Source organism: Homalodisca vitripennis, chromosome 1, assembly GCF_021130785.1.
Source record: "Homalodisca vitripennis isolate AUS2020 chromosome 1, UT_GWSS_2.1, whole genome shotgun sequence".
Taxonomy (NCBI): Eukaryota; Metazoa; Arthropoda; class Insecta; order Hemiptera; family Cicadellidae; genus Homalodisca; species Homalodisca vitripennis.
Window position 1 is genome coordinate 128,031,032 of NC_060207.1, and position 18,518 is coordinate 128,049,549.

Consider the following 18,518-nt stretch of genomic DNA (forward strand, 5'->3'; position numbering starts at 1 on the left):
ATCATATATACCAAATTCAATAAAAAAATCTCTAATAGTTATCGGGATATAAGAGTTTTAAGATAAGGGATGATTGGGGTAGATTTTAAAAATTTTGTTATTTTCATGAAATTTTAAGTAGAACTCGCTTGTTTTTTAAGTTTAAGATTTTTCTGATAAATGTTTTTAATTTTTTATGAATATTAAAAAATAGGGGATGATTTCACCCACATGCATAGCTTAAGTCGACAGAGTTAAGTATTTGCTATTTAGGTACCAAAATTGAAAGAAATCGGATAAGTAGTTTTTGAAATATGAGTATTGAATAAATTTCTGTTACATGGTCAAGGCTGTGAACGTCACAGTTTAAGTATAGAAAAGTTTATATATTCTGAATGAAATGATGATCTGGAACAAAAAATAGGTTTGTTATAAGTAAATAATGAGATGAAAAGTAAATTAAACATTCAAACTTTATACATTATTAAAACATTCAAGATCTTCCTTATATTTCCACTTATAGTAGACTATGATATATGAATTTGCATTGTAATTTTACAAGGAATTCAGAAATGTTATTGGTTATTTCGAAATATTAATAATAATTGATTAAATTCATAGAATACAGAATTTTTTAGTGATCCTGTCCTTGCAATCAGCCCACCTGCTGGGCCATTAGGTGGTGGTTCGGAAGTCACCTTTAAGCTGTTGGTCCCCAGGTTAAGTATTAGAGAGGGCTTGTTTGGCCCTAACTTCGCCAGGTAAAATAAGGCATCTTTACTTTTACTTTTTTTTATTAAAATTTGTCCATGGCTCTCAATGAATTTTGTATTTTAAAAACAGTGTTTAAATGTTTGACTGAGTTTTTTAATAGTTTTATATAGTATTTTCATTCACTATGTCCATTAAAGTGGCATATAACCGCCAAATATATACCTACTTATATATACATTGAATCACAAAAAGTACTTGCTCTACCGGGACCCGAACCTGGATCTCTCACTTGCCAGGAGAGTGCGCTTCCACTACCCCACAGAACCCTCAATTTTTCCGATTCAATTATTTTGTACTTGGCCATTTCTGTCACATATGTGTTAAAATAACCAAACTATTATATGATCAAAAAAACAAATATAGTTTACTTAGTTATATAATGTTTCTAATGAAAGTTTACTAACGATAATAGATGAATATTCATATACTATAAAATTATCTTGCAAATCCTAGTCACTTAGCAACACCCAGACTAAAAAGGATTGGGTATTACCTTTGATTGTATTAGTACAATAATATGTGTTACCCAACTAGTTTTTCAACACAATACCACATTTTTTATTAGTGTTGTATTAGTCATATTGCTGTTTTTACTGCAAAGTTAATTTTGTAATACAAACCTTTAAATTTTTTAATGTTCCATCACTTATATTTTATTATTTATTTCATGTGTACAATTTAAAATAGCCCAATTTTTAAGTTTATATTATATTAATTTATATTATAATACTGTATTTGTTTTTATTGTATAAACATTTACCATACAATTTTTCATTCATAATTATTACACTTTTGATTTCTACTGTGTTAATAACAAAAAAGAACAACATGAGAGAATAAAAATAAGTCTTCACAAAATATAATTTATTATATCACAACAGACATGTATTATTAATAATACTACAATACGAGATGAATTTTAACACATCAACGACAAAGTAATTATACAATATCACATACATGTTTTTTATTTGTTAAACAATTTAACTCAAAGTAATGCTATTAAATAAAAAAATCCTATTTAACATGTTAGAATACTTAATGATTAAATATAGCTTCAGAGTCAAAAATAAACAATAAAAAATGGAATGTAGTTACTGAAGCTGGATAAACTGAATTAAATTTGCTGAAATAAGTATTCCTAAACAAAAATGGACAAATCACTTTAACATAAAAATATACAGAATATACTCTCATTGTAACTTTGAAAACATTATATCAATATACTTAAACATCCAAATTTGTCTTTGTTCAGGTACCCAATAAAGGACTTCACATTCTTGTAAAGGTTAAAATGTTTTACAGAGATACTCCTCTCTTTCTCCGCATTCTTTTTTTCTTCTTTTTCTTATTTTTCAATATTTTAGTAGCTTCTTTTATTTTACTTAGTGATATTCTTATTTTCAAACCTTCTTTTGGTTTTCCAGTTACCTGATCATTTACTTTTATGTTTCTCAAGCTGTTTTCAAGAAAATACCGGTTACTAAGAATGACTGGGTATCTTGGCACTCTAATACACTGAGGTGGGAGATTGACTAGTTCCAGAAATTGTAGGAGTTCCAATGGAGAGATACCCAAATCATAAAAAGCAAGAGAGAGGTCACCCAAATTTACATGGGAACGCCCACAATGCTCTGCATACCTTTTACAAAGATATCCTATGCGAAGAACAAAATCTCTAATGATATCTGTTAACATGAAAATAGAAGAGTTGGTCACTCTTTCAAAACCCACCATCTGGCAAATTTGTGCCACTACTTTTACTAAAATATCAAAACCGAACTCGTCTGACATATTTTATTAGAACAAGGAACAAGAATAAGTTTTTCAATAGTAGCAGTTGTAAATGAACCAAATCAAAATTGTAATGACGTCTTAGTCATCTTCCAATATTGTTTAAATCTTTGGTATGGAATTGCTAAAATACTCGTTTTTTTTTTTAAGTAATATTATTGCTTTAAATATTATTAACAAGTAAATATTATGGAAATGTGTACTCTTTAGTGTTTGATAAATCTGATGAAGATTAGAGATGCCAGGATACCACATTCACAAAGGATTATGAGGACTAGAAGAAGCTTGTTTGTGAAAACGCGTCGTGTCATGGTGTTCAAAATCGAGTTGGTTGTGCTCAGTCCCTGGTCAATATCTTCAAGTCTGTTTCTGGCTCGTTGCAGTGTTTCTCGCTGGGTTCCAAGGTTCGATACCACTTCCACTCCTATAGCTTCTGTCTCCAAAGCCGTTCTCTCAGAGCGTGCAAGACTTTCAGAAGTTTGTTCCAATGCTCTACGTCCATCTAATAAGGTGTTTCTTTGCCTTTCCTCCCATGATGTCATCTGTAATAGAACATAGTATATATATATATACAAAACAAAAAGGTCAGTTGTTAATGTAAATATCATAACAAATTAATCACAATGTTTCAGGAATGTATATATGTACAAAGCTTATATTTTATGTACACACACACACACACACAGAGGGTGCATTATGACAGTAATGCACATGACTTTATTGTGATGCGACTATTTATCGCAGAGCACTCGGAACGGTCAGATCAAGTAGTGGGGGTTCTGCTCTTCCAAATAGGCCCATTCTCAGTTCGCTCCAAGCAATAGGAGTGGTAGGACGTGTCTTTACACAATCTTTTTCGATTGTGTCAACGTGTGATAGAGTGCTCGCTGGAACAGTGGTACGCAATCAAGTTTTGTGTGCAGCTTGGGAAGAATGCAATGGAACCTTACCAAATGCTTCAAGCTTTTTTTTTTTGCCTGGACGTGCTCCAAGAGACACCAGGACGCGCACATCAGGCCTGAATTTAAAAACTTTTTCAAGCTCCACCACGACAATGCCCCAGCCACACTGCCTTTGTCATTACCACTACTTGACCCAGAACAAGACCCTGTGGTGCTCCTTACAGCACTGACTTAACTCCGTATGTATATTTTTTGTTCCCCCGAGTGAAAAGAGAGCCGAAGGGAAAGCATTGGGAGTTGGTAGAGAACATCCAAGCTCATATTACAAGGGTCCTGAGAGGCATTCCACTTGAGGAGTTCCAGGGTGCTTTCCAGGCATGGCACAATCATCTCTCAACAGGTGTAATGATGCAAGAGGAGACTATTTTGAAGAATTTAACCATTTGTAGTGATTGGATGAATACATATATTTTTTTAGAAGATGTGCATTACTTTCATAATGCGGCCCTTGTTCCGCACAGGCTTGATAATTCCTGAATGAATAAAACTTGGTACACCATTACTGCACTTATAAATTACTTTTTGAAGTAACTACCATTTTTTGTCATGTCAGGGGGATGGCCCATAAGAAGTCAGTAGAAAATCTTAAATTAGAGGAGACGAACATAAAAAATTAAGAAATTTTGCTCAATCATTACATTAAAGTTTACTTTATTACATTATTTATTTGTTTGTAGAAGGTTTGATTAATTTTCTTTGCATTATTGTCAACTTCGTTCGTATTTACACTGGTAATAAGATTCACATTATTAATTTGGACCTATTGCAATCATCCTCCTCATCATAACAATATAAGGTTTAAAGGGATGAAAATGATAAATAATGAAGCTGTAGAGCATTAAAAGTGGGACTAGATTTCTTGCAAGATAATAGGAAGTTATGATTCTAAGGTGAATTTACAATATTTGTTTCTTTTTTCAAGTTGCATTGCCTAGCACGCAGTAATGGCTGAAGACATTCATAGTCAAACCCTCTGGAATTTGATCTTTTAGTGATGGGTACTACCTCGAGTGATTCAACATCATTGTCTGTTTTTATTTTGTTTGCTGTGAAATTTCATTATAACCTGTTTTTCTCTCTTATGATATGTGACTTTGAACTATTTTTTGCTGAGTAATTGACAACAAGCATTGAGTTGAATAAACATGTTATGATTACATAGCGTAGTTGTTGGTAGAAAAAAGTATATATATATATATATATATATATATATATATTTTACATGCACTGTTACAGGTAAAAAAACCTGCTAATTACAACAGAGCAGTACTACAAACTAAACAAAAACTACCACTTGTAAGCAGAAAAAGCATTCATAACAAAAACTATTAAACTCAAATCAACATATACAAATAGTATACATAAAGATTAATAAAAAATCAACTAGCAATATTACAATCACTTATTAAATAGAATGAGAAACTACGGTATATAATTAATGCCAAACTATGGTTTATATAATTATGCGTATAAATATTTATAAATCAAGCACAGTTAAACATACCCTTCTGAACTCACTTAAACTATTGTTTAAAATATTTAAATGTTGAGCCATTGAATTGTAAAGCCGCATCATTGAGACAATAGGAGAGTTGGCTAATTTATTAGTTCTAGAAAAAGGTATAGCAAACAGATGGTGGATTCTAATTTTAATTCCAGGTACATGAAAACAAATTTGCTGTAGAGAAGACGGATCCTTAACTTCATTTCTAACAAGTTTAAAAAAATGAGTTAGCAATAACAAATTACGTCTCAACTGAAGACTACAAAAACTGAACATGCTGAGTAACTGCTTATAAGAAATAAGATCTGAATAAACCCCATTTGGTTGAAAAATAAATATCGTAAAAATCTTTTTTGAATTTTTTCTATGTTGAATATATATATACAGGGTTAGCCAGTGAAACGGGAAGATTTAAATAAGTAAATAATTGTTTAAGAAAATTAATTTTATTATTTACTGGTTATAAATATAAAGAAAAAAGGTAGCCATTTACTGTACAATAAGTGAAAAAATTATTTTTCGAATATAACACTTGCCATGTCCTCCATTGGAATCTATGCACTGCTGCAGCCGGGCCTGGAAGTTTCTCATGACATTTTACAGCATATTGACTGGTATTCCTTTGATTTCGTCCCGAATTCATTTTTTTAGGGCAGAGATAGTTCTAGGTGGATCGTTCTGAAAAACTCTTGTTTTTAAGTAATCCCATAGAAAAAAGTCACAGACTGCAAATCTGGAGAGCGAGGGGGCCAAGGGATATCCCCGTTTCGGGAAATGACGCCACCTGGAAACAAAGCATTCATGGCACCTCTTGCAGTGTGGCTTGTTGCCCCATCTTGTTGGAACATTGTGTGTTCATTCACTGGAAAATGGGAAAGTTGTGGCGTAAGAAAGATCTGGATCATTGCAACGTAACGCACAAAGTTAACAGTTACAGCACTTCCATTGATATCCTCAAAGAAAAATGGGCCTAGATGATTCCTCTTGCTGACATTGTGCACCAAACCATCACTTTTCCAGCATGAAGAGGCGTTTTATGAAGTGTGCCAGGGTTTTTCTCCGACCATTATCTGAAGTTTTGTTTATTAACAAAACCAGAGAGGTGGAAATGCGCCTCATCGCTCATCCACAAGTTGCTTACTTGGTCAACATTTTCTTTAAGTCTTCTGGCCATTTCTTCACAAAATTGTAATCGTTTCTGATGGTCAGTTGGTTTGAGATATTGCACGATCTGTATTTTTTAGGGGTGAAAATTTAAATCTTGATGAAGAATCCTTCTCACCGAAGCGTTACTTATTTCAAGGCGTAGAGCATGTTGTTCGGCAGATCGGCATGGACTTCTAAGCATTGCCTGCTGAACAGTAGCAATATTTTGAGGGGTTTGAACTCCCACCTCATTTTTTAGATGTTGATCCAGTTTGTTCAAGGTTGTTTATCCACGAACGGATTGCGTTATCCGAAGGAACAGGCCTGTTGCGCGGTATGTTGAAATGGCGTCAAAAAGCACGTCGCGTTTTCACCAAACTCACACCATTCGTATAATACGCTTTAACCGCGTAGCCGCGATGTTCACCCGTCCAACAATCCATCTCAACTAAATGGCGGGACACATAGGTAGAAAGGAGCCGACCACTATTACCCACACCACTCACATTCTAACTGTCAAGGTCATCTCCAATCTTCCCATTTCACTGGCTAACCCTGTATTATAGTGTGGAGACCCAACTAGTGCAGCACAATCTAACTAAGATTGTACCAAAGTAAGCACTTTTTAACATGCAAACTGAGAAAAACTTATGACTGAGTCGCTTATTAAAGTGTCCTCCCACAAAGGAGAACAACAAAGACTACAAAATCAAATCTAACCAATGAGAAAAAACAGCCTCGAGATGCCCAAAGAACTTGCACAATAGCAATCAGAAGTGAAATAAGAAAGGAAAAATTATGATAATCTTCATTATGGAAGTAGAAACTGTGTCCAATGAAAAACAGAAAAAAGTACTGAAAAACAAAGTAACTTAAAATGCTGATGGTAGATCTATTCTTTCAGCTCAAATTATCATGTTAATGTTGACAACCTTAGTATCCCTCCTATTAAACCTACCCCTCGTTAGTTTGTTATTCTCCAAGTAGGTAAATATATGTACGTATTATAAGTATAAAAAACAAGTAGTAGATAGTGAGTGGCCTCCTTGTCGACAATATCACTTTCTTTTGGGTAGCAGAAAACAAGAACTGATCATTATAATTACATGTCTGTTTTATCTGATACTGTAGTTTTTTAGGTCTCATGTAAGAGAAACTTTTTGAAAAATAGTGGGCCTCCAGATAATACTAAATAAAGTACCCAACATTTGATTTAAATTTCTACTAATTATAGTAATTTTTGCTATCTATTTTTTGAAGAATTTGTAAATAAAAATGAATATGACAAAAGTGTGTGAGATAAACAGTTGAAAGAAATTGGCAAACAGTCAAGAAAACTTTGAGGAATGGAGGCATATTTTCTAGTAGACCATCATTGTGATTTCTTATACTGCAGGAAAGTGCACCTGTCTGGGAGAATCCTTTCCTCCATTTCACAAAAACAGTTACTCACTGCTATCCTGCAAGCTTTAAATACTGTAATGTTTATCTAGGACTAGCAAAAGTTGTGAAGGAAACATGATTGCACACCATTGTTGGTCCAAAGACCATCATATGAATTGGGATGAAGCCAACATAATACATCGAGAACTACATTTTTTTTAAAGGAAATTAATAGAGGCAACATATATTAAATTGGCAGACCAACCAATCAGTCAATCACCAGTCGAGATTAGGCCGCTTTGGCTGCTAATTCTAAAAAATTAACTGAAAAGAAAACCAAAGTATCAAACAGATTAGATGATATTTGTAATAAACCAATGCGGAGTCTCAGTATGGTTATAAGAAGTTCATCTTTTTTACTAAGTGCATGTTTTAGAGTTAGTGAAGTTGGCACACAACATGGTGGTTGTGATTCCTGACTTAGGCATGTCACAATGCTCTGGTATGATTTGTTTATTTTAACCTAGTTTGTAATTATGTGTTGGGTTAGTTATTTACCTGAAGAAGAGATCAGATTGCAGATCTCGTAACGTAGTGTTACTGGTTTTTTGTATCATTGAACAATGGCAAATGTCCGGAAAAAACCTGTTTCCTTCACAATCCTTCCATTGTCAAAAATAAACTTCTAGCAAAAGTTAGTTTAATGATTTTCTAAGTTTATGTTGATTAAAAATTGTACTACTTTTGTTGTTAATATATTATAATTCTTATTGATATGATTATTATATAATATTAAAGTTGGATAGTATATTAACTCGTTCAATAATTAAAGTAGAGTCATTAGTTGATTGTTATGATCGGGAAAGTGACCTTAAGTCAGGAAATCTAACCTAATCTTGAATATAGGTATTGTCTCCAGGGTTGTTTTTCTTTATTCACTAGAAGTGCGGGGTGATAGCATTTCCGATTGGTATTTTCTCGACCTTACATCATGTGCCAAATCAACCAACATAATGTAACGTCGATAAAGTTGAACGTGATCTAAGATCAGAAAAGTCAGACGTTCTATGACGTGATTTGACGTCAGTAAAGATTAACAATCGGGAAAGTGACCTTAGGTCAGGAAAGTTAGATGCCCTGGTACTTGATCTGAGGTAGGGAAAGTACCGATTGGAAATGGCCTTGGCCATCTGTGCGGGGTTCGGTGGTGCCTATGGCACGACTCCACACTTCTAATGAAAAAAGAAAAACATCCCTCAACATTATGTCTAAATTCAAGCTCAGACCACGTGAGCACCCGTTAACTTTTTATACTTATAATATGTATATATTTACCTACTTCTCAAATAGTAGATAGGTACAGAGTGGCCTCCTTCTTGCCGACATCACTTACTTTTGGAAGGCAGAAAACACGAACCGATTCTCATTATAATGTAATTTTCAGTTAAGTCAAATAAAGTCTGTTTATTCAAGTAATATAAAATTCTTCATTTGATAAAAATAACGGTACTTATGCACTATAAGGACCCCAACTATCTTTTTACAAATCGGGTAGAGTAAGGTTATGTTATGTTATGTTAAATTACTGTCATAACGTAACCTAACCTAACCTAGGTCAGGAGACTAGGTAGTGTACATGCAGACCAGGCGCGTGAGCCACTGTCCGGTGCGTGGCGCACCTGTCCTTGCCTCCTGATAAGCCACCAGCACATATCCCGCAGTGACAGTACAGTCATTCCATTGCAGTCACTATGCTGATTTGGGACGTGCCGTCTACAAAAGAAGAAGCCGTGGATATTTTCGAATCTGCTGCCCGTGACAAAATTATGCGAAGTAGGACATGTTATGAAGTTGGACATTACCCTTTTTGGAAATGCAATGTCAGACCGTGCAAGAAGAAAGTGGGGTTTCATGTCAGTACGTGGTTTGAACACAGTAGGTTACCTTTTGTAACAACATTCCCATTTTATGTATTGTTAGTGCGAGGAACTAAATTCAGTTAAGTGGTGTGGTCTACAGTTTGGAATGTCTATTCACACAACAGTGGACCGGAACAACTACATGAGAGAGGTAGGTGTTAAATCTGTTATAAAAATAATGTTGGGAAAATTGGTGGTACCAATAAAATAGTTGAAATAGACGAGAGCTTGTTTACCAGACATAAGAATAATGTTGGTTGTTTTCTGCCTGGACAATGGATGTTTGGCGGACTCTGCAGGGAAACTAATACTAGATTTTTGGTTAAGGTACCGAACCGTTGTGCAGCTACACTTATGGCTGCTATTCTGGTGTATATTGAATGAGGTAGTACGATTATATCCAACTGCTGGAAAGGATACAAAACCAGTGAACAGGAAAGTGCGGGATTTTAACATTTTTCGGTCAACCACAGCTACAACTTCGTAGATCCTGAAACTGGGGCCAATGCGCAGCGTGTAGAAAGAGTGTGGGGTAGTGCGAAGTGAGGCAATAAGGTCCAAATGGGAACTGCTCTGCATCATCTGGATACCTACTTGGCGGAATACATGTGGCGGTCGGCTGTAGCGGAGACTGGAGGCGATAGATTTGATGCATTGCTAGTAGACTCGTGGCCTTTTTGGAAGAAGCCAATACACAGTAACCATTGTTTCTCTCTGTTAATTGTTGTAAATACATTCATATTCATGCTACACATGTTTTTTTCCTCCTAACTGTGCCCAATTTGTAAAAACATAGGTGGGGTCAGTATAGTGCATAAGTACCAAAACAACTGAACATTCGATAATAACAACCAAATAACAAGTGTAGGCCACTTATGTCCTGAGTGGACTTTAAAGAATACATTATTGTATCACAATGGGCAGAAAACATGTATTTTTTTACTTTACTTTGAAATATGAATATTAATTCTTTGTGTACTTCTACATTAGTGGTTAGCGGCCATTGCACTGCTAGGTAGCCATAGCATAATTTGTTTAGGTGAGTTTGTAATATTTTTAGTTCTCAACCATTAGACATCAGCCTTATGGAACATTAAATTTTTCTGATGGGTACTATCTTGAAGGATGTTTTTCCTTTATCACCAGCACAGAACAGCAGGTGTTGCTTCATGCTAATGGCCAGATACATTACTGACAGTCTTTCAACTACTACTTTCTGTTACGATATTGTTTTTGTGAAATGAGAAATTATAAGATTAAAGGCCGAGCTGGCAAATCACGAATCTGACGTTATCAACGTATTCTGCTCACCCTCTTGAACAAAAAATACATATAGTATTAGGGGGTGCAAATGACAAATAACATGATTTTAGGGGGTATATTCATAAGTAGTTAAGTTTCTAATGTTTTAATGTTCTATTTGTGTGCTGTGTCTGGATAATCTTTTACTATCTGTTTACTTGATATTATCTGCGGCCGGGACTGATAGCTGCCTGATTGCGTATCTGCTATATGAGTTCTCCGGGGCATGAGTCAGTGCTTCACAAGATATCGTGTTCAGTAGGTTGGATTGAGTGAGTGCGTTACAATTATGAATCAACCATCCACTAGTTCGACCAACCATAGTGAATTGTGTGTGTCGGGAGTGTTTTGTAGAGCATGTGAAGAGTTTACGTTTTAACCGAAACGAGATTATTTCCTTTTTAATAGAACATGGAATTTTTAATAATATAATTGTTTTTAAACCGGGAGACTTTGTTGTATTATTGCGATAAAAAAATTTGAGTAAGTAGTAAAAAAAAGTTTTAAATGTTACAATTTTTTTTTAATTGGCTCGGGCAGGTTCATTTTTTGAAAGAACACACGGTATCAATTTACAATATCGTGACCATGGAAAGGTATGTTCATTTTTTTCCTGAAAACTACAATTTTTCCTGAAAATAATAGTGAAAAAAAAAATCGTCGGCAACAAAAATCAAAGGAGTTACGATTTTTTGAAATTCTCTGAAAACTCCGTTTTTGACAGTACCTCTGGCAACACTATCCATATTTGACAGTTTGGTATTACTCCGCGGCTCTCTCAAATAAAGAAGGGACGCCATTTTGAACTATTTTGTTCCTCCGTATCTATTCTTAACCTCCTTATTTGACAGTTTGGTATTACTCCACGGCTCTCTTAAATAAAGAAGGGACGCCATTTTGAACTATTTTGTTCCTCCGTGTCTATATTCTTAACCTCCTATACCCAAACCTCAATGAGCGGATCCACCATTTCTGGGTTGCGGCTGCAAAACTGTACCCACCTGAACATTAAGGTAAGTGATAAGTTACTGAAATGATAGTGACTAGTACGTTAATCCTGTCAACGATGCCTGCCCGCTGCGCACTGCTTGCTCTTTTAGAAAAAACATTAACTCGAGCTTGCAAAAGTCGAATCCCAGATCACGTGATGCCCCTGCTCCTTAACGCAATAATGCCCGAAAGGCATCAATATAATACAATAATATTCTTTCCCCCCAGTTTATATGCACCTGTGATAATAAAACTAGGCTATAAATGCCCAACCCATGAAAAAAAGTCCATTTTCCATGGTCACGGTATTGTAAATAAATACCGAACACGCTTAGACTTAGAGATATATTTTGGTTTGGTGACCACGTGCTGCACCTAAAGCCACTGAGACAACACTATATTTCCTTGGAGTTTGGCGTTTCTGCAAATTGTGTGGTGGACTGGTATTCTTTCTGCCGTGAAGTGTATTTTCATCACATTTCAACCAACCTTAAAGAAAATTGGTGGTCCTCTGACAGTCGTTGAAATTGATTAAACTTAGGCTAAATTTGGAAGGAGAAAGTACAATCACTGCAGAAGAATTCAGGGACAGTGGGTTTTTGGGGGAATCGAAAGGCAAAGCAGAAATTCCTTCCTTGTTCCTGTTGAACAACGCGATAGGGACGCTCTTAATTAAACAATGGGTTCTGCCAGGTATGACAATTGTTAGTGACTGTTGGAGGGCCTACAACAAACTGTCTCAGTGACAAGGAATTTAGGCACCTATCCATGAACCATTCAATTAATTTTGTTGACCCTGACACCGGTGCACATACGAACACCATTGAGAGACACTGGAGAGAAGTCAGGGCCAACATCCCACAATATGGTATCCGGAGTGACCATTTTGTCGGATACCAGGCAGAATTCCTTTTCAATGCAAAATATCCTCACCCACATACCAGGCTCCACCACTTTTTCGTTGCTGCTGCTCAGCTATATCCCCCAACACACTAATGGTAAGTGTTCTCTGTTAATATCCATTTATATATTTATATTAGAGTATTTCATGATTTATTAAGTTTTTTTTCACTTTACATAATTGCCTTTGCATTACATTTCAATTTATATTTCTGATCAACCCCTCTAGAATTTGATATTTTACTGATAGGTACTATCTCGAGGGATGTTTTTCGGTACTTTGGGATTATACCGACCACACCAGTATGAAGAACACAAAAATAGAAATTTATAGAAACAAACATGATAGAACGAAAAAACAACTCTTCAATTACAAAATTACAAACTTACAAGCATTTCCAGGTATTGTGATCGGTATTGTTGTCGCTGTTATCTTATCTTTCTCGAGAATCCTGATTACGGCAGGCCGCGCGGCATCACGTGATTTGCACGGTACATCATTGCCTTTCCATTACAATTCAATTTATATTTCTGATTAGCCCCTCTAGAATTTGATATTTTACTGATAGGTACTATCTCGAGGGATGTTTTTCTTTCGTCGACATCAGCGCGGGGCAGCACCGAAGGTGCTGTCGAAGCCCGCGCTGATGGCCGGAGGCACTCGCATTTTGGGTGGCGGAATGTGATCAAGAATAAAAACAAGTTTTGAGTGTTTTTTTAATAAAAAGTTTAGTTTGGTAAATGTTTGTTTTTGTTGAATTTTTGTGTTTGGAGAAATGTAGAGGTAAAAACACGGAAGTACAACAAAGCGATGCACCAGCTGAACGGAAACGGGCGGCGAGACTCTGCAATCACGTTATCTACTAGACGCTCGACTTTGACCTCTGTCTGAGGATGGGGAGGTGTTTGCGATAAGACAATTCCTGTTTTATATTGACGAAATATTGTTCTACGCTAATCTAGTAATCAGTAGAAACGAAATGTGAAATAACGATTCATGTCTGGGTGTGGTCGGTATAATCCCAAAGTACCTGTTTTTCTTTTGTTGGTGATGCCGAAGCCCGCGCTGATGGCCGGAGGCACTCGTCTCATTTCAATAACAACTAATTAATTTGTGGCTCGAAATTAAGAAAAACATTGTTTATTTGGATCAAAATTCTGCTCATTTCAGTATCATTTTTCATTTACGTTTACAAAGATGCCGACGAATCTGATGTCGTCATCATGAGGTTGAATCATGGTCACAAAAGGTCACGTGATGCCCAACAACATAGAAACGTGGATGTACAACATAGAAATATTGCTCCGCGTGTGTGAACAGTTGTTCCATTTTTTATGTTCTAGAACTTCGTTATTTCTCATTTCTACCCCATCAAAACCTTATATTTTTTTCTATAGGACGATTCCAATAAGTTAATAACGCGAAACTCGTATTTTACCGCTCCCGCCGTTAATATGATAATTACCGTGAAATGTTCTGCCATTACAAAATTTAATTGTTTTCTACCTTTTTTAAATTTAGTTTTAAGCATTTGCCACTTGAAAAACATTAAATATTGTGAAGTGGCTAAATTAAATATTAACCCTCTGGATATTTGAACATATTGTTCCCAAAGTAGACGTACTAAGAGACCTAAAAATGAAAGAATAGCCTAAATTTAATCTATCATATCAACAATACTTACCATTAAAAGCACACAATTGAAAAGTATACCAACAAATATTTCTAATTTGTTCAATAAAACTGACTTCAACACTAATATTATCAGCGATAATACATAAGCCTAGAATTTTGCCAATACTCTTATAATAGGTTAGAACTACTTAATGTATTTCTGTCTTCTTTAGCAAAACTGTTTAGGCCCTAAAAACGACTTTATTTAAATCAAATCACAATTCCTACGAACTCAACAATAAAGAAGGAGAAATAACTTCGCCAATAGAAAAGATTTATACAATAAGATTATTTGTCTCCAACATCCTATCACTTGTGCTGTTTAAACAAATTAACCAACTCCAACTGTCAATGTCAAAGCCAACCGGAACGTTTTGTGAACGTTCTGGAACTGGTTTGTGCTGCCTGCCAAGGATGATAGGAAGTTGCGATGTTATCGATATCAGTAAAATCGAAATTTTATAATATAAAATATTTTTAATTTCCGATATTACAACATATTATCACAGTATCAAAAGATTATTGTGAATATAGGTTTTCGATATTTTTATAAGGTACATTTTGACGTGACAACGTCTTAAATTAGGTTGCGGCTCGGAGTCACTCATGAAAAAGTGTAACGCCCGGCAACGTTACGATGCCCGTCCAGTGGGTCCGCCGCACGCACGGGATAAAGCAGATAACTGTGGGTCCTCCGCACGGGATAAAGCAGATAATATGTTTATTCGTGAAAATGTGGAGTGCTTAGATTCGTCATTTACAACAACTACAACAATAAAGGTAAATAATTGTACACTGATATTTCATTATCGTAAACTATGATTGATTGATTAATTGTTAGATTGACACAAAAGTTGAGAAACTGAGTTTATAGGTTATGTCATACTATTGACAAATGTTGATAGTGTTAAGTAAATTATTAGTTTAAATCACTCTGCAATCAATCGTAATTCAGTCGATTGAGAAGAAACAGCGCGTATTGCTAGTCAAACATTTAAAATAACAAATTATAACCTCTAACCTGTCATAACAGTGCGACCAAACAAACGAACTAAACCGACCAATCACCACGCGCGGAGTTAGAATTTAACTGTGTTTACCAAGAATTTCAAATTCCAATTTTAGTAAATGTTTTATTCAACTTTACCATTTACAATAACAAATTTTAATTACTTTCAAATTATGTACAATGTTTTAGTAAACAAAATATATTTCTATAGTTAAAATTTCTGCAATTCTTATTTTCATTCAATTCCTTGTTCCTATTGTGCAATTTAATAATATTCATATCAATAAATATTCTACCGAGAAAAAGACGTTGTCACGTAAAATCTTCGCCCGTAAAACCGACTTTACAGGCAACCATAATTTTTTTTTCATAAAAATACATTTTAGGATCCCGATATTTTATTATATAATAACTTAATGTAAAACATTTCTATTTATTGAAAAAAAAACAGGTGCAAAATTCCATGCTCATAAAAATACGGATGGGTGCCAAAGACCTAAAGTGGTTCAACGAAGTGCATATAGGAATCATAAGGATGATGTTTGGAAGATTAAGAGAATATCTCTTGCAATTGTGCAACAAGGTGTTGATGGAAGAAAGTTATCCTAGAGTGTAGAAGAAAAGAGTATCTAGCAAAAATTTTCATTGAGAAGAAAGAAAAAGGCCCAAGTTAGGTGAAAACGTACAGGCCAGTGACGTTGTTCCCGGTGCTAGGAAATATATGAGATAAGCATATGATAGTCAGGCTGAAAAGATAGATCGGAGGAGAAGAGTTGCTGTGCGATATACCGTTTTTGTTCAGTGAGGAAAGAGGAAAAGCGGTTGCACGCATGAATAGTAGGAGAGAAGGGGAAGGGATTCATATGAAGTATGTGATACCAGTGTCAGTGGATATCTCGGGAGTATTTCACACAGCGCCTGATGGCCAGGAAGTTTGAGATGCTGAAGAATTGAAAACTTTCCAAATGTGTAACAACTGGTCAAATATTACTTCAGAGTAAGAGAACTTGAATTGGAAAGGGAATAGGAAAGCCGAATGAATATGAGCCGCAAGGATTAGTGCTAGGCTCACTTCTAAAAAAAATGGAAAGCTTGTTGAGAACAGAAATAAGCGATGATAGCGTACGCCTATGATAGACAGCTGTTAATTAAAGGGGAATCAACAGAATAGCGGAGTGAAGAAAGTTAGCAGTTTTGAGGGTAATTGAATGCGGAAAAAGATTATAACTGACATTTTCGGAGACGAAGGCCGTAACCACAATGTCGAAAGGAAAGGCTCTTAGACCTCCGACTCTTAATGTCGACGGTACAATGATTCGATTAAAAAAAGATGAAGTACCTCAAAGTGATTTTAGGAACAAAGAGAAAATGGCTGAGAAGATCAAATAATTTGTCTAAGACTGGCTGGAGAATCAAATGCGAAATGAGGTATGAGTGAAAAACACCTAATAACGTTGTGTAGACTATGTGTTGAACCAAAGGTACTGTACGAATATGAGATTTGGAGAAGCCAGGAAGCAAGGAGAAAACAGGTGATCGTTCAAAGAAAGAGTCTACTGAAAGTAACGAAAGAATATTACACCATATCTCATGACATTGTTAAAGTTGTCACTGGAGAGGTACTAATCAACTTGCTTATTGAGGAGAAAATGAAGATCTAGGAAGACAAGAAGGCAGAAAGGGATCTACCCTCATTCAGAGAAAAAAGCAGAGAAAAAGTACTGGATACTTTGCAAAGAAAGTTAAATAAACCGGTATAAAGGAAGTGGACATTCTGCAACATGCCGAACATAAGTAAGAGGCTGGAATAGAAATGGGTATTTGACCATTACCTCGCGTAGTACATGACAGAATATGGAAATTACAAAGAGAACCTGAGACGATTTAATTTGGTCGTGGAAGATAGATGTGAATGTGGAGAATTAGAGACAGTTATCTAATTGCTGATGGAATGCCAAGAGTTTGATAAAGGTTGAAGGAATCTCTGAGATCTGATGATGAGGAAGATCTGGTGATGGATTCAAGAGGAATTTGGAACAGATCCAGGATGAAGGAAAGGAAAAGAGCTGTAGGTTTGAGGTACAGGAGGTAACTCCAGAATAGAAATAATCAGGAATCCGTACTCAAGAAGAGGATAAATCGCGTGAAAAGAGGTCTGGCATATAAGTCAAATACTTTGGTCAGAGGTGAAGGTGGTAAAGATGGGCTACGACCAAGCACGTCATAAACTATTTTCAATTTGTTTCATTCCTTACTTTTTAAGCAGTTATTTTATTCCATGCTGTCTTATTACTTGATTGGAACAAAGACAGACTTGAAATTACACCGTCCATGGGCTATCGCCATAGTGCCGCTCTCCTACAACTAATGACAACCATATCGCTTCTCCATGTCTACTACATTTGGTAATCCTAAACGTGTGAGCACCTAAGCCATAAAAAGCTAAAACCTGTTACCACATGAAATGTTCAGGTTGCATACTATTTAGTTGCAAACGAAATGGTAATGACGAAATATACAGTTATTTCTAAATTTTTTACCAACTATTTCAGATTCCTCAACCAGAGACAAACCAAAACAGTCTATTCAAACTTTAGTAAACAACTTAGTGAACAAACTTAGTAAACAAAATAGCCTCCATTTGTTTACTTATAAATTTTTAATTTGAGAACGGCTTGTTGTAAAAAAGATTAACTTTAGTGTATAACCTAAAAACCTAATGCAGAAAAAATAATTAAAACAATTTTTAAAAATAGTGGCTTCTTATAAACTTCCTGCTTTTTCAACCAAACCTAACTCTTTTAGGTTTATTTGCCTCATAATACCTAAACAGCACCAACCAATGTTACACTTGACAACTACAGTAGCACACTCAATGAAACACTGCACTCCGCAAAATTTAAAACAGAACTGAACTATTGTTTGGAGAATTATTGCTTAAGCGAGAAATCCGCTGTGACCGCTCAGACCATCGTACAGGTGTGTGATGTCGATCATGTGGTCTGTGATATGATTGCCTTGTGTGTATAGAGACCTTACACAAGTGTCGAATAGATTTATCTACAGAGTTAAGGATTTTATGTAATAATATTAGTTTTATAGTAATATTTTAAAAAAGGTTTTAATTTTCACCATTCATTTAAAGCAGACTTCTATGTAAATATTATATAATGTAAAAGAA

At 35.3% G+C, this 18,518-nt stretch overlaps 1 protein-coding gene across 1 annotated transcript; it reads right to left on the reverse strand.

Annotated features, from left to right (window-relative positions):
- Nucleotides 1–1,602: 1,602 nt before the first annotated feature.
- On the reverse strand, nucleotides 1,603–14,687 carry LOC124371217 (vesicle transport through interaction with t-SNAREs homolog 1B). The gene is made up of 2 exons (XM_046829551.1): nucleotides 14,339–14,687; nucleotides 1,603–3,089 (listed from the first exon to the last, which is right to left on the reverse strand). The coding sequence occupies exons 1-2, from the start codon at nucleotides 14,339–14,341 to the stop codon at nucleotides 2,754–2,756; spliced, it is 339 nt and encodes a 112-aa protein (XP_046685507.1). The 5' UTR covers nucleotides 14,342–14,687; the 3' UTR covers nucleotides 1,603–2,753.
- Nucleotides 14,688–18,518: the final 3,831 nt, after the last annotated feature.